Here is a 26,164-nt window from a genome sequence, read left to right as displayed (position 1 = left end):
ATCGATGCTCTCGGAGTGCGGCTGATCACGTTGTCATGGCGGCGGCTGTTGACACCCAGGTTGCGGCCTCGGGAGAGTCCCAGGCTCTCGATGTGGCCGAAAGGGAGTCCGTCAGCCCAACTCCAGCACCCGCCTTGACACCCGTCGTGTCTCCGACCCCCGCACCATCCGGTACTCCGTTACCAGTGGCGGGCCCCGCCCCTGCCCCGTCAGATGCCGAGGATCCGGCCCTATCCCCCGCTCGCACTTCGGCCCTGGCAGAGGCTGGGAGCAGCTTCGATAAAAACTGCATCTTCTGTAAAATCGGGAGTAAAGAGCAGCCGGCGGACCTGGTGCATTGGGTGAGACGGCGGAGCTGTCCTCGGGGTGAAGGGAGGTCAGGCGGCTTCCTCCCTGTTCCGGTTCATCACTCGGGCTGGGGAGAGGAGGGTGGCATGGAGATGGGGAGAAAGGGTTGATGGTGGTGAGGTAGGTGGTTGATGTACTTTATTGTGGAACATCGTTAATAACCATTCTGATTATGTTCAAGTGCAGCACACTCAGAATCAAAGTTGAATCTTTTAAAAACCACACTGAAATAGCGTGGAAAGAAACTTTGAGAATGAGTTATTAACCAAACCAACCACAGCATATCTGATGTGCTGAAAGTTAAAACCACCTAAATCTACTACAACTATGGTCAATTATGCAGTCTGCTGTATGAGGGAAATGAATGAAGATAAGTGGGACTGACGTAAATGTACATTACTTTGTATTACTAATTTGAAAATGTGAGGAGAAAAAGAAGAGATAATTAAAATAAAAACTGTGAATACTGGAGATCAAATCGAAGAAAAAAAGAACAGAAAATGCTTTAAACACTCAGCAGGTCACAGGCAGCATCTGTGGAAAGAAAGGTAACATTTCAGACTTGTGCCCCTTCATTAAAACTGAGAAAGGAAGAAAGCAGATAGTTGGAATGGAAGCTTTTTCTGAAGTAACTTTTAGTAATGGACAAAAATATAGGTGCTATTTGGGCTATGTGAAAGTGATACTGATCTCAATATAATTGAAGTAGTTCACCTAAGATATCAATATCACACACATTCTGCTAATTGAGCTAACGACAGCATAGTGTTATATGCTGGATGGTTTTGTAAAAATATGTAGACGTCTAATTTTGCGAGCAAATTTGTAATGCAACATCCAATAAGAACATCGGATTTAAAATACTACTACCATAATTTAACATAGCACAGTAGCTATTTCAATGTGTTAATCAGTCATTCCCAAAGTGGGTAACATCAAGCCCTGCTAGCAGTGGGAGCCTCTAAATGGGTGATAAAGATAAAGGGGTGTTCAGCAGCAAGTGGAGCAGCTGAGGGATTACAGGCTTGTTTTAAGAAATTTATTACATTTTATAAGCATTGGATCATCAATGCCTCATAAATGATTACAATTGCAACGTAATCACCTCATCTCTTGCTAATCCACTGTTCTCTTAGACTTTGTTCGAAGTGCATTATAGTTATTGAACAACAATGTGACACTTTTGTATGTGGCTTATCATGATAAATCTGGACTGAAGAAATTGTGTCATTTCCAGACCCAGCCCACGCATTATTGCCGTTCACTACTGTAGTACAGTGTTAGTACGATTCCCATTCTCTAATCATGCAATGACAGAGTTCCTATGAATTAGGGTATGGTGTTCAAGGGGGTAAAGTTCAGAATCTGTTATTTTAAATAGTCTTGACAGCATTTCTCTAGCCTATGGCCCAACTGAGATAATGCTGCCCCCACTTTATGTACTTTCAGGCAGAGAGTCAGTTTTTGCTTGTGATATGATGTTGTCATAAATTTCCCCTTTATTGATCACAACACTTGAGGTTGGATTTAAACCAAAGCTGATTGGCCATGGTTGTTAATCCATAATGAAAATGGCAGAAACAAACCAAACCAAAAAGAAGTGTAGAGTATCTAAAGTAATGGATTTATACCGGTACTAAGCAACCAATCACAGCTAATGTGGTTGTTGTGTGAAAATGCATTTTTTAGTTCCTTTAACATTTGAAGAGAATACTTACTGTCATTACACATCTGGCGTTTAGAGCAGCAATGAAAGTTCTCAAACTCTGCTGGTGTTCAGGGCTTCCTTCATCACGTCAGCAGCTTCCTCTCAGTTTTCACTACTGTCAGACACACAGGTCCTGAGTGGAAACTCAGAAGTGTTGTTACACTCAGATGTAGAAGGATTCTTCAATGCAATTTCCATAACAATTTTGCTTCACTAGTCAGGGTTGTTAGCCCTGAGCTAAACCCCCAAACCTGGAGGACTAATGGACTGTTCTTAGTCTGGCTTCTACCCTTTGACCTGTTTTGCCATGTTTGACCCTTAACAAGAGCCAAAGCATAAAGCCCTTACTCCACACAACACAGCTCTGCGGGTCATTGAGACATACCAGCCTCCAAACGCAACAACAAGGTTGTGGTCTTGGAGGATTTGAAGAGAATACACTCTCATAAAGCAAAAAAGAATTTGGTTTGCTTTCAGCCACTTTGTAAAAACTTTCTGAAATGGAATACACTTCAAAACATGTTTGCAAGCACTTCACACCAAAACAGTGATGGTTTGTGTGCTTCATACATTTCATTGCTAAATCTCCAAAGCTCATACAATTGGAGAAGAACTGATTCTGCCAGCAGTTAGGGAGGTTCTGAGTATGGTTTTGCATAAGTCACCAGATCAAATAATTAAACCAATTCCACTCAGTGACAGCTCTGTTCAAAGACAAATTGATAAAATGTCTGAGAATGTCAAATAATCATTGTGTATCATATTTGGGAGACCAGAATTTGCACTGCATTTGCATGAGTCAACTTTGCCAGGCAATGAATCTTTGCTTCCTGGTTATGTTCCCTTCGTACAAGGTGAAAGCATGGTCGAAGAGTTATTATTTTCAAGGGCACTAGAAACAGAAATACTTTGGTTTGTTGAACAATTTTTCAAAGAAGGACATTCTGCTCACCATCATTCTTGCTTTTGCAACATATAAGGCATTATCAATGAGAGGATGCCACCATGGGGTTATTACTTCTTGAAAAAAGCTGTATCTAATGTTTATCTTTCACTGTGTAATTCACAGACAGCATCTTGTCATAAAAAGTGTAAGTGATCAGCTGCAGAGATATTAAATATTGTTATCTCAGAGGTAAATAAAATCAAGTCCTGTGCTCTCAATTCTCGACTATTTTGAGAGCTTTGTATTGCGAGTGATGAACAGTTTTGAACATTTGCTGTTGCATACAGAAGTCAGATGGTTCTCACTGCTTGAAACACGCCAATGTGCTTTTTGAAACTGGTAAAATTATTTGAAACTCAAATGCTTCATTCAGTAATCAACTTAAGAATATTAAGCATGACATTGCTCATCTGTTACAATTATTCGCAAAGTTTACTGAAATCAGTCTTCAATTGCAAGGAAATTATGTGAATCTTATCAAAGTCAAATCAGTCATAATCACATTTCTGTCCAAGTTAACTCTATTTAAGTTCAACATCAGCCTTAGTGACCTTTTCCAATTTCTGAGCCTCTCTGAGTTGGAAGAGAAAGAAAGAATACCAGATGATCTTCAAGTATACTCTGCACACCTGGGTGAGCTACATAAGACATCTTCTCACTATCCAAATTCCAGATTGGATAATAAATCCATTCCTGAACACTTGTAATGAGGAATTAACAGGAAGGATGGAGGAAGACCTGATCTCATTACGAAATGACCTGGCTGAATCCGAGGTTCAAAAATCATTTCAGACTTTTGGTTGCAGAAAGAAATTTCTGAACACTATATTGCACCTTGGAAAAAGATCAAGATGTTCTTATTACCTTTCCAACATATTTAGTGGAGTGCAGTTTCATTGCAGTTGTCCAACTTCTTTCAAGACAACAAAGCAGACTGCAAATTACTGAACATGGGAATCTGAGACTCCTGAGTTGCGGCATTTAGCCTGCCTGTCATTGCATCAAGCCCATCCATCTCAGTGAAATGTGAAAAAGCAATAAATTAGTGAATAATTGGACTGCTAATGTATGCTCTAAAATTGTTGATGGAAATTGTTTTACTGTAATTAAATAATTTTATTTGTAGCTTTAAATAGATTTTGCAGTTATTTGTCACTGCTTTGAATTTGCAATTCCTATTTTCTTTCATTATGCATCATAAATCAAAGTTCTTTATAGTTCTAATGTAATGGCTGGAAAGAGAGAGGGGAGGCACTGGGGATGTGGTCTGGGAGCCAAGGGGGGCAGTAACCCAAAGAAATTAAATTAAAGTGAATTTGGGAAATCAGATATTGTGATTAGAATTCTGTATTTACCAGGTTCCGGGTCTGTTTAGTATCACATATAACACAAAATGTCTCCTAATAATTATATCTTTAAAATAACTTGCTGAGGTGTGACTATTTAAAACATTGCATTTTATTTTGTTCAGGATGAACAGTTTGCTTGTTTTCGGGACATCCATCCTGGTGCACCCCATCATTATCTTGTAGTGCCAAGGAAACATATTGGAAATTGCAAATCTCTGAAAAAGGAACACATATCAATAGGTGAGATTGTACTGACATTTTTTTAAAGAAATTAGTTTAAAATCATGTTCCAACCCTTTACAGTATCTTTCATCTGTTGAAAACTTCTTGTGAAGTTTTCAAAAAAATAACTTAACTTTGGACAGACCAATGACCCAGTTTAGATATAGAAACCTGGGTTAGGCAGCATCTCAGGAGAAAGACTTTTTTTTAGTATTTCAGGTCAGTGATTTAGCAGATGGAATTCAGTGTGGGGAAGTGTATGGTCATGCACTTTGGTAAAAGGAATAAAGGTGTAGACGATTTTCAGAAAGAGAGGTGCAAAGGGATTTGGAAGCCCTAGTGCAGAATTCCCTAAAGGTTAACTTGAAAGTTGAGTCAGTGGTAATAGACAATAGACAGTAGGTGCAGGAGTAGGCCATTCGGCCCTTCTAGCCGAATTTGTCTTAAAAAAGACAAATGTAATGTTAGCATTCATTTCCAAAGGACTAAAATATAAAAGAAAGGTGTAATGCTAGGATGCTTTTTAAGTCATTGGTCAGACTGCATTTGGAGTGTATGACCACTCTTGGGTCCTGTGTTTAAGAAAGGATGTGTTGGCAACAGAGAGGGTCCAGAGGAAGTTTACGAGAATTACCCTGGGAATGAAAGGGTTAACATATGAAGCTCTGTATTCACTGGAGCTTAGAAGAATGGGGGGGGGGGGGGTATCATTGAAACCAACAAATATTGAAAGCCTAGATAAGAGTGGATGTGGAGAGGATATTTCCAATAGTTGGAGAGTCTAGGACCAGAGGCACAGCTTCAGAATAGGATATATCTTTCGAACAAAGATGAGAGGAATTTCTTTAGCCTGAGGGTAGTAAATCTGTAGAATTTATTGCCATTGACAGCTGTGAGTATATTTAAAGCAGAGGTTGATATGTACTTAATTAGTAAGGGTGTTGAAGTCGAAGGCAGGAGATTGAAGGCAGGGAAAATAAATCAGCTACGATTGAATGATGGAGCAGATTCGATGGGCTGAATTGCCTAATTCTACTCCTTTGTCTTATGGTCTTATTTTTTAGCAGTACTGAATAAAGTTGGGGATGAAACAATATGCTTTTCACTGGCTCTGGATGGAACACTGGCATTTAGTTGTTGAAATGCCGGCGTAACAGGCATTTAGCTATTGAAATGACATAATATCTGTTATTTTCATGCGTGTTTTACAAATAGAGACAGCCTGACGTGATTGACAGCAAGTTTCATTATATCTGATGATACAATCCCTTAAACTACAGACTCCTCTTGGATTCTGTGGCAGGGTAGTCGGTGCAGCATTTGAGACCCCCATGTTTCATTTTGGATTGTAGGGATGTATTGTAAGGCAAGATCCTTTTTGTTTTTTAAATTATTTGTGATGAAATTAGCATTTTTCATTTAATGTTTTTATATAATTTCATTATAGTGTGAAGGATATGATAGAACAAGAGAGGGGAGGGGTAAGAATTATTAGGGGGTCTTTTGGGAATCTTTTTTTTACCCAGAGAGCGGCAAGTACATGATGATACCAAGTATGGGGTCTTGCTGATAGGTGAAGGAGGAACTACAGAGAGATCTTGATCAGTTAGGGAGATGGGCAGAGGGATGGCGAATGGATATCAACCCAGAAAAGTATGAGGTGATACAGTTAAAGCAGACAAGGATTGGCAGGGCACTGGAACCTGGGAGTACAAGGGCATAGTTCACTGAAAGTGGCCACATAAGTAGACAGGGTAGTAAAGGTGGTGTTTAGCACGAAAGCCTTCATTGGACAGGGCATCGAGTTTAGGAGTAAGGACATTATGTTGCATTTACACAAATCATTGGTGAGGCCACACTTGGAATACAGTGTACAGTTTAGGTCACCCTGTTATTAGGAAAGACATTGTCAAGCTGGAGGTTTGCGAAAATGCTATCTGGACTAGAGGGCCAGAGTTATAGGGAGAGGCTGGCCATGCTGGATTTTATTCCTTGGAGTACAGGAGAATGAGGTGTGACCACATTGAAGGTTTATCATGAAAAGTATTGATAAGATGGACAGTTATCATATTTTACCCAGAGGTGGAGAGCCCAAAACTAGAGGGAACAGATACAAAATAAGTATGGAGAGGTTTAAAAGAGACCAGAGTGGTAACTTATTTATACAGAGAGTAGTGCGTAACTGGAATGAGCTGCCTAAGGAAGTGGCTGAGGCAGGGACAACTGCAAAATTTAAGAGATGTTTGGGTAGATACGTGGAGGGGAGGGACTTGGAGAATTATGGGCCACATGCAGGCAGCTAGGACTAGCAGAGAGGATGCTGTGGTCAGCATGGACCATCTGGGCCCAAGGGCCCGTTTCCATGCTGTGTTACTCTATACCTGGAATGCATCACCTCAGAGAGTGGTGCAAGCAGAGTTACTAAGAGCATTTAAGAAGTATTCAGATGAACAGTTGAAAGACCTAGGCAGAGAAATCTGTGGGACAAGTGCTAGCAAATGGAATTGATATGGATTGGTGCCCATTGGTCAGGAGTGGATGTGCGAGGCTGAATGGCCTATTTCCATATTATATGATTATTGCTATTAATAGTTTTTGAATGCCTCATTGTTAGAAATGTTTATGAATTAATAGAAAATCTTTTTGGCTTTAACGGTCAATGAAGTTGGGGCAAGAGAATTCCTGACTGTTGAAGTTCTTGGAGTTTTAGGAAAGGGGCTTTCTTATGTGTCATTGGCAGTTCTGCAGATTTAGATAGGCTGGAGGCTGCATGGATCAGTATGGTCATCAGGACCAGGTTAGTATGGTCATAGGGCATCCAGGGATGATGATTCTAGGAGATGAAACTTGGCCAGTTGGATTCAGCTCAATATGTTTTATGAAGGAGAGAAAGTGTGGAAGGAAGAAGGGTTGAGTACAAGAGGCAATGATTGTGTTAAAGGTATGAATGAATAAATTACAAAAGTGTTAATGGAGTAAGATGAAAGAAGGTGTTAAAGAGATGATCTGAAGTTTTTCCTGTATACATTCACCCAACCATAAGATATAGGAGCAGAATTGTAGGCCATTCAGCCCATCGAGTCTACTCTGCCATTTCATCATAGCGATCCCAGGTCCCACTCACCTCCATACTCCTGCCCTCTCACCATATCCCTTGATGTCCCAACCAATCAGGAAACTATCAACTTCTGCTTTGAATACACCCACGGACTTGGCTTCCACTGCAGTATGTGGCAAAGCATTCCACAGATTCACTACTCTTAAAAAAAAATCCTCCTTACTTCTAAAGAAGCCTCTCAACTTTGAGGCTGCGCCCTCTAATTCTGAATACCTCCAACAGAAGGAACATCCTCCACATCCACTTTATCTAGTCCTTTCTACATTCGGTAGGTTTCAATGAGATCCCCACGTATTCTTCTAAATTCCAGTGAGTACAAGCCCAAAGCTGCCAAACACTCCTCATATGTTAAGCCCTTCATTCCCAAAATCATCCTCGTGAACCTCTTCTGGACTCTTTCCAATGAGAATTCATCCTTTCTGAGATATGGGGCCCTAAACTGTTGACATTATTCCAAAGGCGGCCTGACTACTGTCTCATAAAGCTTTAGCATTATCTCCTTATTTTTATATCCTATTCCCCTTGAAATAAATGCCAACATCGCATTTGTCTTCTTTGCCACAGACTCAACCTGTGAGTTAGCCTGGGAGCCTTGCACGAGGAGTCCTAAGTCCCCTGCACTTTTGATGTTTGAATCTTCTCCCCATTTAGATCATAGTCTGCACTATTGTTCCCTTTACCAAAATGCATTATCATTCATTTACCAACACTGTATTTCATCTGCCACTTTTCTGCCCATTCTTCCAATTTCTCTAAGTCCTGCTGCAATCGCACTGCTTCCTCCACCCATTTTCATATCATCCGCAAACTTTGCCACAGAGCCATCAATTCCACTACCTAAATCATTGACAAAGCATGTGGAAAGCAGCGGCCCCAATACTGAACCTTGAGGAACACCACTAATCACTGGCAGCCAACCAGAAAAGGCCCCTTTTATCTCCATTTGCTGCCTCCTGCCTGTCAGATTTGTCAGGCAAGATTTCCCTTTACAGAAACCATGCTGATTTTGACTTATTTTATCGTTAGTCTCCAAGTACCCTGTAACCTCATCCTTAGTAATGGATTCCAACACTTTCCTAACCACTGAGGTTAGGCCAACTGGCTTATAATTTCCACTCTTTTGCTTTCTCCCTTCTTAAAGAGTGGAGTGACATTTGCAATTTTTCAGTCATCCGGGATCAGGCCAGAATCATGTGATTATTGAAAGACCATGACCAATGCATTCATTATCTCTTCAGCAACCTCTCTCAGGACTCTGGGATGTAGTCCATCTGGTCTAAGTGACTTATCCAGCTTAAGACCTTTCAGTTTGCCTAGTATTGCAAGTTGCCTAGACTTGCTGAGTATTCCTGCAGTTCCTGTTTGTATTTCTGATTTCCAATATTTGCGGGATTGATTTTAACCATTCATCGATTGATTACCAATGTCTTTGATTACCAAAAGTTTCTTTAGATACATAAAAGTGTAAAAGAGAAGCAAGAGTGGATATCGGACTACTGGAAAACAATGCTGAAGAAGTAGTGATGGGGTGCAAGGAATTGGCAGATGAACTGAACAAGCATTTTGCATCAGTTTTCACTGTGGAAGACACTAGCAGCATGGTGGAAGTTCCAGGTGTCAGGGGTCATGAAGTGAGTGAAGTTACCACTACTAGAGAGAAAGCTCTTGAGAAACTGAAAGGTCTGAAGTTAGATGGTGTATACCACAGGGTTCTGAAAAAGGTGGCTGGAGTGATTATGGATCTTTCAAGTATCACTAGATTCTGGAATGGGTCCACAAGGCTGGAAAATTGTAAATGTCACTGCACTGTTCAAGAAGAGAGACAGGCAGAAGAAAAGAAAAGAAATTATGGGCCAATTAGTCTGACCTCAGTGGTTGGGAAGATATTGGAGTCAATTGTTAAGGATGTGGTTTCAGAGTACCTGGAGGCATATGATAAAATAGGCCGCAGTCAGCATGGTTTCCTCAAGGGAAAATCTTGCCTGACAAATCTGTTGGAATTCTTTGAAGAAATAACAACCAGGAGAGACAAAGTTGATGTTACATACTTGGATTTTGACAAGGTGCCACACAAGATAAGAGCCCATGGTATTACAGGAAAGATTCTAGCATGAATAAAGCAGTGTCTGAATGACAGGAAAAAAGAGTGGGAATAAAGGGGTTGCTTTCTGGTTAGTGACCAATGATTAGTGGTGTTCCACAGGGGTCTGTGTTGGGAATGATTCGTTTTACATTATGTGTTAATAATTTGGACAATGGAATTGATGGCTTTGTTGCAAAGTTTACAGATGATATGAAGATAGGTAGAGGGGCAGGTAGTTTTGAGGAAGTAGAGAGGCTACAGAAGGACTTATAAAAATTTGGAGAATGGGCAAAGAAGTGGCAGATGGAATACAGTGTCGGGATGTGTCTGGTCATGCACTTTGGTAGAAGAAAAGGATTGACTGTTGCCTAAATGGAGAGAAAATGCAAAAAAACTGAGGTGCAAGGCGAGTTGGGAGACCTTGTGCAGGATTCCCTAGAAGTTAATTTGCAGGTTGAGACTGTTGTGGGGAAAGCAAATGTGATGTTAGCATTAATTTCAAGAGGACTAGAATATAAAGCACTGATGAGGCCTCACTTGGAGGATTATGAGTAGTTTTGGGCCCCTTAGAAAGCATGTGCTGAAACTGGAGAAGTTCAAAGAAGGTACATGAAAATGATTCCAGGATTGAAAGGTTCGTCATACAAAGAGCATTTGATGGCTCTGGGCTTGTATTCACTAGAATTCAGAAAAATGAGGGGTGATATCATTGAAACCTATCAAATGGTGAAAGGCCTTGATAGAGTGGGTGTGGAGAGATAGTTTCCTATGGGAGAGTCTAAGACCAGAGGACATAGCCTCAGAATAGAGGGGTGTCATTTTAGAATAGAGATGAGGAGGAATTTTTTTAGAGAGAGAGTGGTGAATCTGGCAGCATGGAGGCCAAATTGGTCAGGGCATGAAGGGGTACAGGGAGAATGCAGGAGTTTGGGGCTAAGAAGGAAAATGGATCAGCCATGATGAAATGGTGGAGCAGACTCGATGGGCCAAATGGCCTAATTCTGCTCGTATATCTTACAGTCTTATGGTTTTTCTCTGTTTACCACCAGGATTACTCAGTACCAGCACTGGTAACCACATTGCATGTTTACCAATCACAACAAAACTATAAATGGAAATATTTGACAGATCAAGCAGCCTATCTTTGCAACTTAACCAACTCATTTATCTCTTTCTCAGTCCTAGTGAAGAGTCCACAACCTGAAATGTTAACTGTTACTGTTTGCACAGATTCTGTCTGATCTGCTGAGCACTTTCTGCACACCACATGTATGCCACTTGCTTTTACTAGTTTCCTTGTAAAAGGAGTTAGGAGAAAGGCCATGTGTGATAGCTGGCAGGTAAAATGAGAGAAGTCAATGATTGTAAGACCACAAACTTAGATGGCTTTAAACTACCTGTGTCTATTTTATAAGTTTATTTTGATTTGTTGGGGAATTTTTTATGTTGTAAAATTCTGCTTTGATTAACAGTTGAAGCAATGGTGACTGTTGGGAAAAATGTACTCCATCAAAATGGCATAGACGATCTGTCCGATGTGAGGTATGTACACCATTGTAGAAATTGACTGCTTGTATGCCAATAATTGTTTTATTCCAAAGAAATTATGGTTAATATGTATGTTAATTTTGATAAGCAATGAACTTTATAGCAGTTGTCAAGAAAGGCATGAATAGCATTTAGACTAATTAAAATGACAAATCGCTATACAACATAAATGAATCACGATTTTATGAAATGTATCGGTGGTTCATCTTTTAAAATGGTTCATTATTTTGTATTGCTGCAAAACAAATTAGAATGCTTGAATTTAAATTTAACATTGCATTGTTGAGGGGAGGTGACATACAATGGCTGTGTAGGTTACTTTGTGAATATGCATTTGTGGCTGGCATTATTTTAGTTTGTGGTAATGTGACAGATTCTGCCAACATCTAGTGAAAGCTGTCCTTAATGTCTAAACATGGAAAGTTAGAAAATTTAAGATATCCTGATGCCACATTAGTTTTATGCATCTTCAATTTTGCTGTAAATATTTAGGTGTAGCGATATGCTACACACAGAGCTAGAAATAACGACACACAGTCTATAAGTTGCACTCCAGACTAGTTTATTCAAACTTCGTACGAACGTACGTGGACCCGTTGTTCCTGATCGTCTTGAACGGCCCCTTGTACGGCTGCTGTAGCGGTGCCCAGTGTGCACCCCTTCGTACAAATACAAACTTACAGTTCTGCAGGTCTTTGGGTACATGGGTCGGGGTCTGTCGTGCTGTAAAGTCTGTATGGGGGCCAGGTTGCCGAGCCTTTTGCGTAGTCTGTCCAGGACTGCTGCGGGTTCTTCCTCTTGCCCCCTTGGGGCTGGTATGAACTCTCCTGGGAGGAACAGGGGCACACCGTACACCAGCTCAGCTGACAAGGTGTGCAGATCCTCTTAGGGCGCTGTGTGGATCCTGAGCAGGACCCAGGGAAGCTTGTCCACCCAGTTAGGCCCTTTCAGGTGGGCCATGAGAGCCAACTTCAAGTGAAGGTGGAAGCATTCCACTAGTCCGTTCGACTGTGGGTGGTAGGCAGTGGTGTGGTGTAACTGTGTTCCCAACAGGCTGGCCACAGCCAACCACAGGCTGGAGGTGAACTGGGCGCCTCTGTCGGAGGTAATGTGGGCCAGTATCCCGAAGCGTGCTACCCAGGTTGCAATCAGCGCTCGGGTGCAGGAATCAGCGGTGGTGTCGGTGAGCGGGACTGCCTCTGACCATCTCGTGAACCGGTCTACCATAGTTAGGAGGTACCGCGCTCCTCGCGACACTGGCAGGGGCCCCATGATATCCACATGAATGTAGTTGAACCTCTGGTGGGTGGGTTTGAACTGCTGTGGCAGGACTTTGGTGTGCCGCTGCACTTTGGCTGTTTGGCACTGCGTGCATGTTTTGGTCCATTTGCTGACCTGTTTGCGAAGTCCGTGCCACAAAAATTTGCTGGAGACCAGCTGGACGGTTGTCCTGATAGATGGGTGCGCCAAGCCGTGTATGGAGTCGAAAACTCGCCGCCACCAGGCTGCCGGGACGATGGGGGGAGGTTGGCCAGTAGCCATGTCACACAGGAGGGTCCTCCCACCTGGGCCTACGAGGACGTCTTGCGACTGCAAACCCGAGACTGCTGTCCTGTAGCTGGGCATTTCGTCGTCTGCCTGCTGCACCACCGCCAGTGGTGCATAGTCCACCCCCAGGGACAGGGCCTGGATAGTTGGTCTGGAGAGTGCGTCCACCACAACGTTGTCCTTTCCTGAGACATGCTGGATGTCCATCATGTACTCGGAGATGTAGGACAGATGTCGCTGCTGGCGAGCCGACCAGGGATCGGACACCTTCGTGAACGCGGTGAACGTCCTGCCTTCTAAGAAGTACCTGAAATGCTGGATTGCCAGATATAGTGCCAACAGCTCCCGGTTGAAGGCACTGTACTTGAGTTCGGGTGGCCATAGGTGCCTGCTGAAGAATGCCAGGTGTTGCCAGTGCCCCTCGATGAGTTGCTCCAGCACCCCACCGACTGCTGTGTTGGATGCGTCCACTGTGAGGGCGGTTGGGGTGCACCAGCACCGTGGCATCTGCCAAGGCTTCCATGGCTTTAATGAAAGCGGCCGCGGCCTCTTCGTCCCAAGTAATGTCCTTGCCTTTATCCAACATCAGGGGGTGAACAAAGGGCGCATGATACGGGCTGCTGAGGGGAGGAAGCGGCGGTAGAAGTTCACCATAGCAACGAACTCCTGTAGGCCTTTGACTGTGTTGGGCTGGGCGAAGTGATGGATTGCGTCTACCTTGGCGGGCAGAGGTGTTGCCCCGTCTTTGGTAATCCTGTGGCCCATGAAGTCGGTGGTGTCGAGTTTGAACTGGCATTTGGCCTGGTTGATCATGAGGCCGAAATCACTCAGGTGGGAGTAGAGCTGGCAGAGGTGGGCCAGATGCTCCTGACGACTATTGCTGGCTATGAGGATGTCGTCCAAGTAGATGAACGCGAAGTCCAGGTTGCGTCCCACCACATCCATTAGCCGCTGGAACGTCTGTGCAGCATTCTTCAGGCCGAACGGCATTCGGAAGAATTCGAACAGGCTGAACAGGGTGATGAGTGCTGTTTTGGGGATGTCTTCAGGGTGTACCTCGATTTGATGGTATCCCCAGACAAGGTCTACTTTGGAAAAGATGCTTGCCCCGTGCAGGTTTGCTGCAAAGTCCTGTATGAGCGGCACGGGGTACCGGTCTGGAGTTGTAGCCTCGTTCAGTCTGTGGTAGTCACCGCATGGTCTCCAGCCCCCGGCTGCTTTGGGCACCATGTGCAGGGGGGAGGCCCATGGGCTGTTGGGCCGGTGTACGATCCCCAATTCCTCCATCCTCTTGAATTCCTCCGCCAGGTGGAGCTTCTCCGGGAGGGGGGGGTGGGGGGGTGGGGCCTTCACATGGAGGGGTGGTCTCTGGGTCGGAATGTGGTGCTGTACTCTGTGTCTGGGCATGGCTGCCATGAACTGCAGTGCCAGAATCGATGGAAAGTCCGCCAGGATTCTGGTGAGTTCGTTGTCCGACAGCGTGACGGAGTCCAGGTGTGGGGCCTGCAACTTGGCTTCACCCAGGGAGAACGTCTGGAAAGTCTCGGCATGTACCAGTCTTTTCCCTTGCAAGTCAACCAGCAGGCTGTGAGCTCGCAAGAAGCCCGCCTCCAGGAGTGGTTGGGCCACGGCGGCCAGTGTGAAGTCCCGCGTGAACCGGCTGGCGCCGAACTGCAGCTGCACTTTGCGGGTGCCGTAGGTCCGTATTGTGCTGCTGTTTGCAGCCCTCGGTGGGTCCTGGCTTCCTATTACCGGTGTCATACCCCGTCGGGGGTAAGACGCCAATTTCCGTACCGGTGTCGACCAAGAAGCGGCGTCCCGACTGTTTGTCCCAGACGTACAAGAGGCTGTCCTAGTGGCCAGCTGCCGTAGCCATTAGCGGCAGCTGGCCCTGGCGTTTCCCGATAACTTGCAGGACGGGCAACAACGGCGGGCTTCTGTGCCCCACCGCTAGTGGTAGAAACACCACTGTTCATTGGCCTCTTCACTCCTGCCTCTGGGTTGTGTGCGCTCCGTTGCCGGGCCTGGTCTGGCCTGCTGTTGGGCACGTGGCTTGGTAATTTGTCCGACGGACGCCCCGCTCTCCCTCTTGGCTTTCCACAGCATGTCTGCCCAGGCGGCCACCTTCCGGGGGTCACTGAAATCTGCGTCGGCCAGCAGCAGATGTATGTCCTTGGGCAATTCCTCTAGGAATGCCTGCTCAAACATGAGGCAGGGCTTGTGTCCTTCAGCCAGGGCCAGCATCTCATTCGTTAATGCTGACGGCGGCCTGTCTCCCAAACCGTCCAGTCCAGGTGCAGCAAGCGGGCACCTCGCTCACGCCATGAGAGGCAAAAAATCCCTATGAGCAGCGCTTTGAATGCTTTATATTTGCCTTCTTCCAGAGGTGACTGTATAAAATCCTGGTCAAGGGAGCTCATCATGTAATAGTAATGCGTGGAATCAGAAGATATTTGCCAAATCTGGAACTGGGCTTCTGCTTGGTCAAACCACACGTGTGGTCGCAGTTTTAGCGAAACTGTGTGAACAGATGAAGAGTCAATCATCTTTGATCCAAATCCCGTTTGGACCGTTGGGGTCACTAATGTAGCAATGTGCTACACACAGAGCTAGAAATAACGGCACGCAGTCTGTAAGTTGCACTCCAGACTAGTTTATTCAAACTTCGCGGCACTGGCTTTTACGCAGTTCCGTTCCCGCCCTCTCCAGGCGGAAATGACGTCAGAGGTGCATTACAAAAGTCTCTTCCCGCGCCCTGGCTTTCTCTCCTTGCTGGTGAAGAAGGCGGCTCAGCGCCATTTTGGAGCTGGCCTCTCTGCTGACGCGTGCGCTATTTTGAGAGCCGATTCGCCTGCATAGAAAGTGAGTCACCACATAGGCACATTTTCTCCAACTTGGGATTGAATCATTTTTATTCACTGCTGTACTTTGAAAACGTTAAAATAAAAATAAACATTGTTTAAATTTAACATTTAGGTTTCATATAACTGACCTAATTAATTTTTTTTTATTGAAGCTTTGTTGCTGTGATTTTTGTGAAACTTAGGTTGGGTATAGTTACTTATTTTTGATTTTTTTTGCAGGCTTGGTTTTCACTGGCCACCATTTTGCTCAGTAACTCATCTACACTTGCATGTACTAGCTCCAGCTAGTCAGATGGGATTTATATCAAGAATGACTTATAGACCAAATTCCTACTGGTTTATCACGGTGAGTGTTTTGTTTTCATTTGATGAACAATAATGTGGTAAGTGAAAATGTAAATCATTTCTCTCTGGGTTGTTTACTAATATAGTTAGTAATGTAACTGCTAATCTGGTTCCTAACATAGTAACATAACTGCTAGTCTGGTTACTAACATGGTTAGTAACATAGATAATCCTTGGTTGTTACAAGAAAGATTGATATACAAAGATTCATTTTAACACTCCTGGGATTGGAAGATAGGTTGGACAAGCTCTGTTCCCTCTTGCTATTGAATAATTCATGCTGTAAGTATACTTTGGGTCTGTTATAGTTCAGTTTTAAAGTTAATTTTAATTAATTGACTACATTGATACAAAGTTTTGTGTTACGGTACATGAAAGGTATATGTCATGGGTTTAAATTATTCGAAGATTTTGTTTTACATTGAAGATTGCTTGGGATTGTCCCGGTTTAGCAGGCTATTCAATTCAATAATTCGTAAGCATCTGAAAATAATCACAGCACCTTGATCATCAGAGCCTATCCTACCAGATCTTTTTTGAACAAGCTGCCCAATTTACTCCTAAATACCCAGGGTTTATCCCATGATTCTGCACTTCTCTTTAGGGTCCAAATGTCCAGTATTTGGATTGCTGTATTAGAATATTTTAACTAAATCTTTCCATGTAGTGTGGATACTTAAGCACTTCAAGATACATGTTTATTTATCATGTACAGATCGAACCATACTACAGTGAAATGTGCCATTTGCATTAACATGGGTGTGCTGGGGGCAGTAAGTGTCACCACACATTTGGGTGCCAACATAGCATGCCCAGCAGAACGACGAGACAGAACACGACAGGTTAAAAAAGAGAAACAAGCCCCGTTCTTCCCTCCCATGCACACACACAGTCCTTAACCCCAACACCCCAAGACAGGCTGCTTTCTTTGGCCTCCACCCACTATAGACTCACACACACATACATTGAGCCTTCAATAACCCCAGAGGATTCATGGACAAGGGGTTCTGGCCAATAGACCACTACTTCTGGACTACTGATTTGGCCCTCCTCATCAACCATAGGACTCAAACTCTGGCCTCACTGATGACAGGACCCTGAACATTAGGCCTTGAACTCTGGCTTCACCGATTCACAATCCCAGTGGATCATCATCGTTGCTCCTGCCTGCACAAAACTCCAACTCGGAACCCCAACTCCTGAACCTGCCAGCAACTTGCCACCACCTTTCATTCACGCTAGTCTGCCTAGGCCCCATCACCTCAATTCGGCCTGTACCCGACCTTTCTGATTCATCACGGCAGTAAAGTCTCCATCCAGGCATCGAGTTCAGTTGAATCCATATGCTCTGGTGCCAGAACTTTGCTGCCTCGATTCAGCCTTTGGAATAGCATTTAAAATGATTGAACTTTGGGTCCTCCTCGCTCTGCCCAATGAAGCAGTGGAGGCTACCTCAGTAAATATATTTAAGACAAGGTTGGATAGATTCTCGCATAGTAGGGGAAATTAAGGGTTGTGGGGAAAAGGCAGGTAGGTGGAAATGAGTCTGTGGCCAGGTCAGCCGTGATCTTATTGAATGGCAGAGCAGGCTTGACGGGCCAGATGGCCCACTCCTGCTCCTATTTCTTCTGCTTCAGCTTGCCTCGGTTCTGCCACATAGGGTTGCCTTCAAGCCCAAAGGGAAGTTGTAGACTATTACTTGCAATGATCATTTGCCTGAATAAGAACAAAATATTTAGTTGTTTTCCTGTTACCAGCCAGAAGTCGCTTAAGTTCATGTGCGCCATCTTAAACCAGAATCTTCGAACGCAGAATGAAGACTTATGACTCCAGCCTGGCCTCTCAATTCCCCCATATCCCTGTCCCTAAATCTTAACCTGATCCCTAACTTCCTAACCCCAAAAATATCCCTGTAAACCCAAAAAACACTAAAAAAAACTGCTAAAACTGAGCCATGACCTGAAAGGGCTGCAGCTCAGTGCCATTTTGAACATTGTTTGTTAGTGTAGAGTGGATTCAGGCAAGTTAACAGGAAAACAATTTGCCCAGGTCTATCCAGATAAAGAATTGCTTTTCTTTAGTTTACAAACTGCTGATGAAAGCTATTGAGTTTTCTTCACTAGAAAAGCAATATTGCTGTTAACCATTCAGCATTTAGTTTGATGTACTGTAAACATTAGAATTATTAAACTCTAGTGGATTCTTTTTTATGGAAGTATTTGATTTAATCTGGTGTGATTCATCGTTAATTAAAAGGCAATCAAGTGGAACCTTTGTTCATATCTAGGAATGTAGAGGAGGGCAAACTTAACATTATGAGGAAACAATAAATTAAGGAAACTGGCAACATTAGGTAGTCCATAGGAATGCCGGCATTTGTTGCCAGGCTCTGCACATCTCTATCCCTGCAAAGAGACTATATGGAAATCATCATAAGTCCCAATATTTTAGAGAAACTAAAGTTTCAGGATCAGGTTGTGAAATTTGTTGTTTTGCAGCAGAGGTGTAAAAATTACTATAAATTGCAAAGTAAATAAATAGAGCAACAAAATATAAAACTTTTAAAAATACCCAAAATGATTTATATTGTCCTTTGAAAGGACGTTTAGTACTTTATCAAAATAATCTTCCCATGTAATATGTACCAGAGTTTTATTTTAAGAAATGTTTCTCTATTTCCCTCTTAAAATGATTGGCCCCTTTCATCTATTAATTTGAACTTTCATATCCATTTGTAGAAAGTACAGTCAGTCCATGCACCCTCCTAGTAAGGTTTAGCTGTTGGCCCATGGTGAACCATTTCTCTGGCTCTAGGGCTTGTTTTGTAAATTTGGTTTGTATTTCCTAGTGTTCAGAATTTGAGAAATGATCAGATTGAGGTTTTGTTTAAATCTGGATAAATAGATGTGAGGAATGGATCAGCCAAGGATAAATTGTCCAAAGATCTCTTGTCAGTTTACTTTATCCTTGGCTAATCATTATCTCAGCTCTGTTTAAGCTAATACAATCAAGACTTCAATTAGATAAATAGTGCTCAGGTATTGATTAGACACAGTTTAAATGAAAGAACCTGGTGAGTAGCTAGTTCTGTTTCTGTTGCTAAGGTAACTGCTTAGTTCTTGGGATTGCTAACAAACATTAAAGTCTCACTACAATGTTTTTCTCCTCTCTAAGGTTGAACAGTTGATTGAAAAGCTTAAGACTCTCCCAGGTGATTCTAAAGGAAGCTGAACAATTGAAGACCAGGGTGTAGATCCAGAAGTTCTTTCTATTTGAAGACTATAATTGTTCTTTAACCTGATCCAACTTTTGGTTTAATCAAATAGCATTAAGAGATGATAATTCTACCTGAAAAATGTCATTTAATATGTTCCTGAATACTTGATGTTTTAATACAATACGGATTATAGCTAGGCTTCAAGTCCATTTAACTCGGTTCCAAGTTGAATGCATAGAAGGTCATAAATAGTTAACTAAACCTGACAGCATGCAATTGGTTGTAACCCAAAATGGAAAGATTGAAGAACTTTTATTACATATACAAATGTTCTTATACAGCTTATCTTACATTTTGTTGAATATTTAATCGCACTGGCATCAATACAAGTTTTGTGGTAGATGTTTCAATGTGCATCAAGTATTTAATTTGAATCTGAATATATAGAATGGAAGTCTCTCCAGACTTTAGTAATTTAAGTTTGACAATTGAATTCCCACTTGAACAGTTCAACTTAGAAAATTGCACAGGCACGAAACAATCTTTCACTGCTTGTAATTTATAAACAAACGCAAGTTAAAATTGAATGTCCAATGTGTCATTGAGTTAAGAATTATTCAAATGTATGACTTACTGAATTAATTAATTTATTAATAAAATAAATATAATGAATCACATTATAACAGCTGGTGATGGTTTCCAGCATGCATAGCCACAATACATTTATATTATAAGGAAATGCAATACATTTTAAATGCACTCTTAAAAAAAACAAGTTAAAATATGTTTCTCAACTGAATGGAAGAGCACCTTCTCCAAAGCAGCTCTGAACACCAGGTGAATAGACAAGGTTTTCAAAAAATCCTCTCCATTCCTCTCCCACAAGCCTTCTCACAATGGGAGTATTTGTTCCCACAATAATGGAAGCATCACCCTTTTCAACTGGCTCCAGACCAACACTGATGTATCAAAGGCCTCAGCTACTCCAATATCTGCTTCCAAAAACTCCTGTTTCAATGACGTGTAACCATCATACAGGAGATTATCAGCACTAAGGCCCCAAATTTTTAACACACTGAGTGGCGTCAATGGTGAATGCATCAAATACCGGTTGTAAAGGGATCTGTATAGTAGAGCAGCCTGAGAACATGTGTCAAGTATGGCTCTTGCATGAATGTCCTCAATCCGCGTGGATACACCAGAGCTTGGCCCCACTAAGCCTCCAGGTAAAGGGTATTGCACTCTGGTGTTTTCCTTGAAACACTGATTGCAATGTGTTTCCCCCCCCCCCCCCAACCCCCCCAAGATGCCAGGCCATTTCCTTACTGGGTCTCTCCAAAGTTTCCCAACTTCCTATTCTGGTTAAGTAACCATTGGGTCACTTTAGAACCATAGAACATTACAGCACAGAAACAGGCCTTTTGGCCCTTCCTGGCTGTGCCAAACCATTTTTCTGCCTAGTCCCACTGACCTGCACCTAGACCATATCCCTCCATAACCCTCTCATCCATGTATCTGTCCAAGTTTTTCCTTACATGTTAAAAGTGAGCCTGCATTTACCACTTCATCTGGCAGCTCATTCCATACTCCCACCACTCTGTGTGTGAAGAAGCCCCCCCCATGTTCCCTTTAAACTTTTCCCTTTTCACCCTTAACCCATGACCTCTGGCTTTTTTCTCTCCTAGCCTCAGTGGAAAAAGCCTGCTTGCATTCACTCTATCTATACACATAATTTTATATACCTCTATCACATCTCTCGTCATTCTTCTACGCTCCAGGGAATAAAGTCCTAACTCATTCAACCTTTCTCTGTAACTCAGTTTCTCAAGTCCCGGCAACATCCTTGTAAACCTTCTCTGCACTCTTTCAACCTTATTTCAACTTTCTGAAGGTTTTCCTGTCCTTCATACTCCCACTTGAAATATCCATACTCACCACAGTTGTATCAAACAATACTACCGTAGTTACTTCCCTGGTTAAAGGACCCCAGTCAGTAGCAGTCCTCTGCTTAGTATGTCTTACCAGTGGGTCCAATTTCCTAACCAACTTGTCACGCTTGGTGACAGCACTAGCCAACATGAACCGAGGTCCTTTGGCTTGCAGGCTTTTCACTATTTTCCGCAAAACCTTCACGTGTGTGGCATTAGGGGTCACTTCAGCAACTAAGGCTATTCCTGAGGGCTTTGCCCTCCTGGTGGAGGCCTCCCGCTTCTTCATCATGTTTTCCTCCTCTGATCAGCTCTTATGAGGGATGGGGGGAATGTCTTACGAGACATTCCAATGCTTAAAGCAATCACTTTGCTTGACTGCACGCCCTTCATTACTTGAAGAAGAAGAATGGGGCCAATCAAACAGGAAAGTTGGGATACTTCAATTAACAGAAGCCCGATTTCTGCAAATGCTGTGTAAACACTGCCCATTTCCACCGACATTATCCATCAGCAAGAACTAACAATTGTTCACTGCATACAATTATAAAGTAAGTGTATTTACTAATTTCAGCTTTATCAACCAGTTATTAGGAGGAAAAGAAAAAGGAAAAATGAAAGGGTCCATTACAATTAAAACCAGTCTAGATCAGCACATTGTTGGAGCTTGTATCTTCCATAAGCTGGTATGACCGCTACTCATGGTGCTGAATTCTCATCAACAATCACTGGTAGAGCTTCCCATCTTGGACTCCTTTGCATCGCGAAGCACTCCTTGCAACTGCCTCTTCCTGTTGGATCGAATCCTATGGCTGTCTCTCCTGATCTTCTCCCCTCTCCATCTCCCGCCAAAAAGACAATGAAACCCACCAGTGTCCGTCATAAATCTTTCTCTGCCCAGCTTTCTCTAGAACCTTCTCCCAATTCCACCATCCTGATTAGCTGACACAACATTCCCAAGTTGAACACTCCTTATCTTTAACTGAAACCCAAACACTATCAGCAGGACGCACTGCTTCTACAGAAAGCTACTAAAAGAAATACCCTATAGTATTAGCAGTAAAAATCATAACCAGGCCATTACATAACCCCAAAACCACATTCTTAGCAATTGACTCCAACATCTTCCCAACCACTGAGGTCAGACTAACTGACCTATAATTTTCTTTCTTCTGCCTTCCTCACTTCTTAAAGAGTAGAAGGGTATTTTCAATTTTCCAGTCTTCTGGAACCATTCCAGAATCTAGTGATTCTTGAAAGAATTACTAATGCCTCCACAATCTCTTCAGCTACTTCTTTCAGAACCCTGGGGTGTACACCATCTAGTCTAGGTGACTTACCTTCAAAGCTTTCAGTTTCCCATAAAACTTCTCCTTAGTAATGACAGTTTCACACATTCCATGACCTCCGACACTCTGGAACTTCCACCATACCGCTGGTGTTTTCCACAGTAAAATCTGATACAAAATACTTATTCAGTTTGTCTACCATTTCCTTGTTCCCTATCCCTACCTCTCCAGCATCGTTTTCCAGTGGTCCGATATCCACTCTCACCTCTCTTTTACACTTCATGTATCCGAAGAAACTTTTGGTATCCTCTTTAATATTATTGACTAACTTACTTTTGTATTCTGTCTTTTCCTTCTCAATGACTTTTTTTAGTTGCCTTCTGTTAGTTTTTTAAAAAGCTTCCCAATCCTTTAGCTTTCCACTAATTTTTGCTCTATGATATCCCCTCTCTTTAGCTTTTATGTTGGCTTTGACTTCTCTTGTTCACCACGGCATACAGGAGGAAGATTGGAAAATTGGCTGAGTGCTGTCATAACAACAACCTCTGACTCAATGTCAACAAGACCAATGAACTGATTACAGACTTCAGGAGAGGAAAACCAGAATGGTTCGTGAGCCATTCCTCATCGGAGGATCAGAGATGGAGCAGGTTAACCACTTTAAATTCCTGGGTATTACTATTTCAGCGGCCCAACACTTAAATGCAATTGGGAAGAAAGCACGGCAGTGTCTCTACTTCCTTAGGAGTCTGCGGAGATTCGACAATGACATCCAAAACTTTGTAGCTGTGTAGTAGAGAGTACATTAACTAGCTCCATCATGGGCTGGTATGGAAGCACTAATGTCTTTGAACTGCAGTGGGTACAGTAGTGGATCCCTGCAAAAGGTAGTGGATGAGGCCCAGAACATCACTGGTAAAGCCCTCCCAACCATTGAGCATGTCCCCACCACCCAGGACATGCTGCCATCAGATAGAAGGTACAAGAGCTTCATGACTCCCACCACCAGTTTCATGAACAGTTACTACCCCTCAACCATCAGGCTCTTGAATAGAAGGGGATAACTACACTCACTTGCCCCATCATTGAAATGTTTCTACAACCAATGATCTCACTTGAAGGACTGTGTCTCGTTATCTCGTGTTCTCGTTACTCATTGCTGTTTATTTAAATTTGCATTTGCACAGTTTGTTGTCTTCTGCGCTCTGGTTGATCTTTCATTGATCCTGTTGTAGTTACTGTTCTATAGATTTGCTGAGTATGCACACAGGAAAACGAATCTCAGGGTTGTATATGGTGACATATATGTACTTTGAGTCAAAAACATTAGCTCAAGTTGTTGTACGATAAGCGCAGATTTACTACCTAGAGCCGCGGAGCCCGGGTTTGAAGGTCAGAAACAATTCCATCTCCAAACTCGTCAACAGTTATCAGCGGAACTTCACAAGCTGCCCGGCACCATTTCTAGCAAAATCTCACTGCAGCAGCGTGATGAGAACCTGATCGTCCCTTCCTTGCCACAGCATTTCCCCATCAAAGTCAATCAGACCGTGTTTCCTCGCTCGTAAGAGAAGCCCCACCACTTTATTGGAAATTGTCACATAGGCGTCAAACAACTTTCCAAACCTCACGCAAATGTTCCCATCTGGACCGGGTTCTCCGTTCTTTCGGATGATATACAACAATTCCTCGATTTCTCTATCGACCAGGCGCTGTGCATCTTTACCCCTCTGCTCAGTTTTTGATCCTTTTTTCGGCCGCCCGTATTCCTCTCCCGCTCTGTGCGGTTCCCAAGCCGGGACGTGGGCGCCGCTGAAAGGATTACTCCTCTGGTATTCCCTGTGGTCACCAGCCCATTTCTGCCACTTTTGCCTCAGCGTCGCTATTCCGTAAGGCTCCGGCGTCCGCAGTTCGTTTATGTGGACACTTTCACGCTCTTCCATAATCTTTTCCAAAACATTACAATCCTTTATTCCGGGAGAAGTTTTCGGAGTTATTCTTTCTTCAGTGTAGCTAACAACTGGATTTGAGTTTGTCGCACATAATCTTCCTGATTTGGGCGGATCATTTTCCGGCTAGTCTCAGCGATTCTTTCTGAAACGCGAAAAACAATCGCTCCGTTACACAGCTCGCAGCCCACAAACCACCGAATCAGCAGGTGCCGATCAGAACGGGCATCATGATCGACAAGTTAATCAACCAATAACTCGGCAAGCATCGCACCAATGGGCAAGAACAACTGGAAACGGCGGCTGGCTATTGGACAATGTTTCACGTTACCGCCTTTAACTCCTTTATTGTTACGACCGCCTCTAGGTCAATTTGAGGATGATTTGGGGTTACTTTCTCCAGTCGAGAAAAAGAAATGATTGGGGGATGATTAGAATACAGTGAAAAATAGCGCAAATCTGATTTTTCAATTAAGATTTTTTTTCAAGTGTTGTCGAATATTACAGGATAAATGAAAATCAGAACACTCACTTGGAAGAAGCCATTTCAAATCGATCGAGCGGTTGGACACCAAGACTGGCCAGGAATAAACAAGCAATGATAAATTTCACCAAGTGAACATGGTCATAAAAGTTAAATGTGCACTGTGAAACTATACTAGGTAACTTTATATTTTAATCACAAAATGCTGGATGAACTCAGCAGGTCAGGCAGTATCTATGGAAAAGAGTACAGTCGACGTTTCGGGCCGAGACCCTTCACCAGTCCCGTTGTCGACTGGTCAATCTTTTCCATAGATGCTGCCTGGCCTGCTGAGTTCCTCCAGCATGTTGTGTGTTGCTTGGATTTCCAGCATCTGTAGATTTCTTTGTTTCTATATTTTAATGTCTTCCTGAAAGGAGGGAAATGTTAATGCTGAGTCGGGGAAGGAGGAAAATGATAAGATGAAAAGGAATGGTGTTAACTAGGTTAGCTTCACATTTTCTCATGTTTGCTTACGACGTTCGGATCTAATTTTATACATGTATAATAAATATCCATTTTATACATGATGGCTTTCTCATTTATTGTATTATCACTCGAAATTAATGTCACGTTGTCCAAATAAGATACACTTATAGTTGATATATAGGTTATCAGGGACAATAAGATGGAAATATAAAGGACACTGGCAACAATATTTTAATCTTCATTAGACGTGGGAGTGATTCAGGGGATCTGGAAGACTGGAAATATTATATCCCTGTTCAAAAAAGGAAGAGCAAATCAAGTAATTACAGCACAACCAATGCAACATCGATAGTGGAATTATCACTCAAGGTCATTGAAAGGCAGAATTAACTATCACATGCATTAAGAAAGAGCAGCCAGCATGTATTTAAGTGCAGTACATCTCACCCTGCCTAATCTGATTTAGTTCCATGTCACAATAGTGGAGGGTTGATGAAAACTTTATAAATAGACTTACAGACAGATATGAAAATGAAGTATTACTGGCCAAACTCATTCAGAAAACAGAAGCGCACGTTATTTAAATGACTGTTAAATAACTTGTTCCTGTATATTCAAGTTTAATTGTCATTCAACCGTACATGAATACAGCCGAACGAAACAGCTTTACTCCGGGGCCAAGGTGCAAAATGTAGTACCAACAGTACTAGGCATATAAACCACATATAAAAAGCAGGCACACATAAGGTA

General features: G+C 42.8%; 2 protein-coding genes across 2 annotated transcripts; one reads left to right on the top strand and one right to left on the bottom strand.

Annotated features, from left to right (window-relative positions):
• On the top strand, positions 1-19,979 carry hint3 (histidine triad nucleotide binding protein 3). Its single transcript, XM_073057348.1, has 5 exons — positions 1-341; positions 4,474-4,591; positions 11,247-11,316; positions 15,954-16,080; positions 19,254-19,979. The coding sequence occupies exons 1-5, from the start codon at positions 36-38 to the stop codon at positions 19,308-19,310; spliced, it is 678 nt and encodes a 225-aa protein (XP_072913449.1). The 5' UTR covers positions 1-35; the 3' UTR covers positions 19,311-19,979.
• Positions 19,590-24,669, bottom strand: LOC140733676 (actin-binding Rho-activating protein). Its single transcript, XM_073057349.1, has 2 exons — positions 21,746-24,669; positions 19,590-21,167 (listed from the first exon to the last, which is right to left on the bottom strand). The coding sequence occupies exon 1, from the start codon at positions 24,454-24,456 to the stop codon at positions 23,989-23,991; it is 468 nt and encodes a 155-aa protein (XP_072913450.1). The 5' UTR covers positions 24,457-24,669; the 3' UTR covers positions 19,590-21,167; positions 21,746-23,988.
• Positions 24,670-26,164: the final 1,495 nt, after the last annotated feature.

Source organism: Hemitrygon akajei, chromosome 9, assembly GCF_048418815.1.
Source record: "Hemitrygon akajei chromosome 9, sHemAka1.3, whole genome shotgun sequence".
NCBI lineage: Eukaryota > Metazoa > Chordata > Chondrichthyes > Myliobatiformes > Dasyatidae > Hemitrygon > Hemitrygon akajei.
This window is presented reverse-complemented; position numbering and strand designations above follow the sequence as displayed.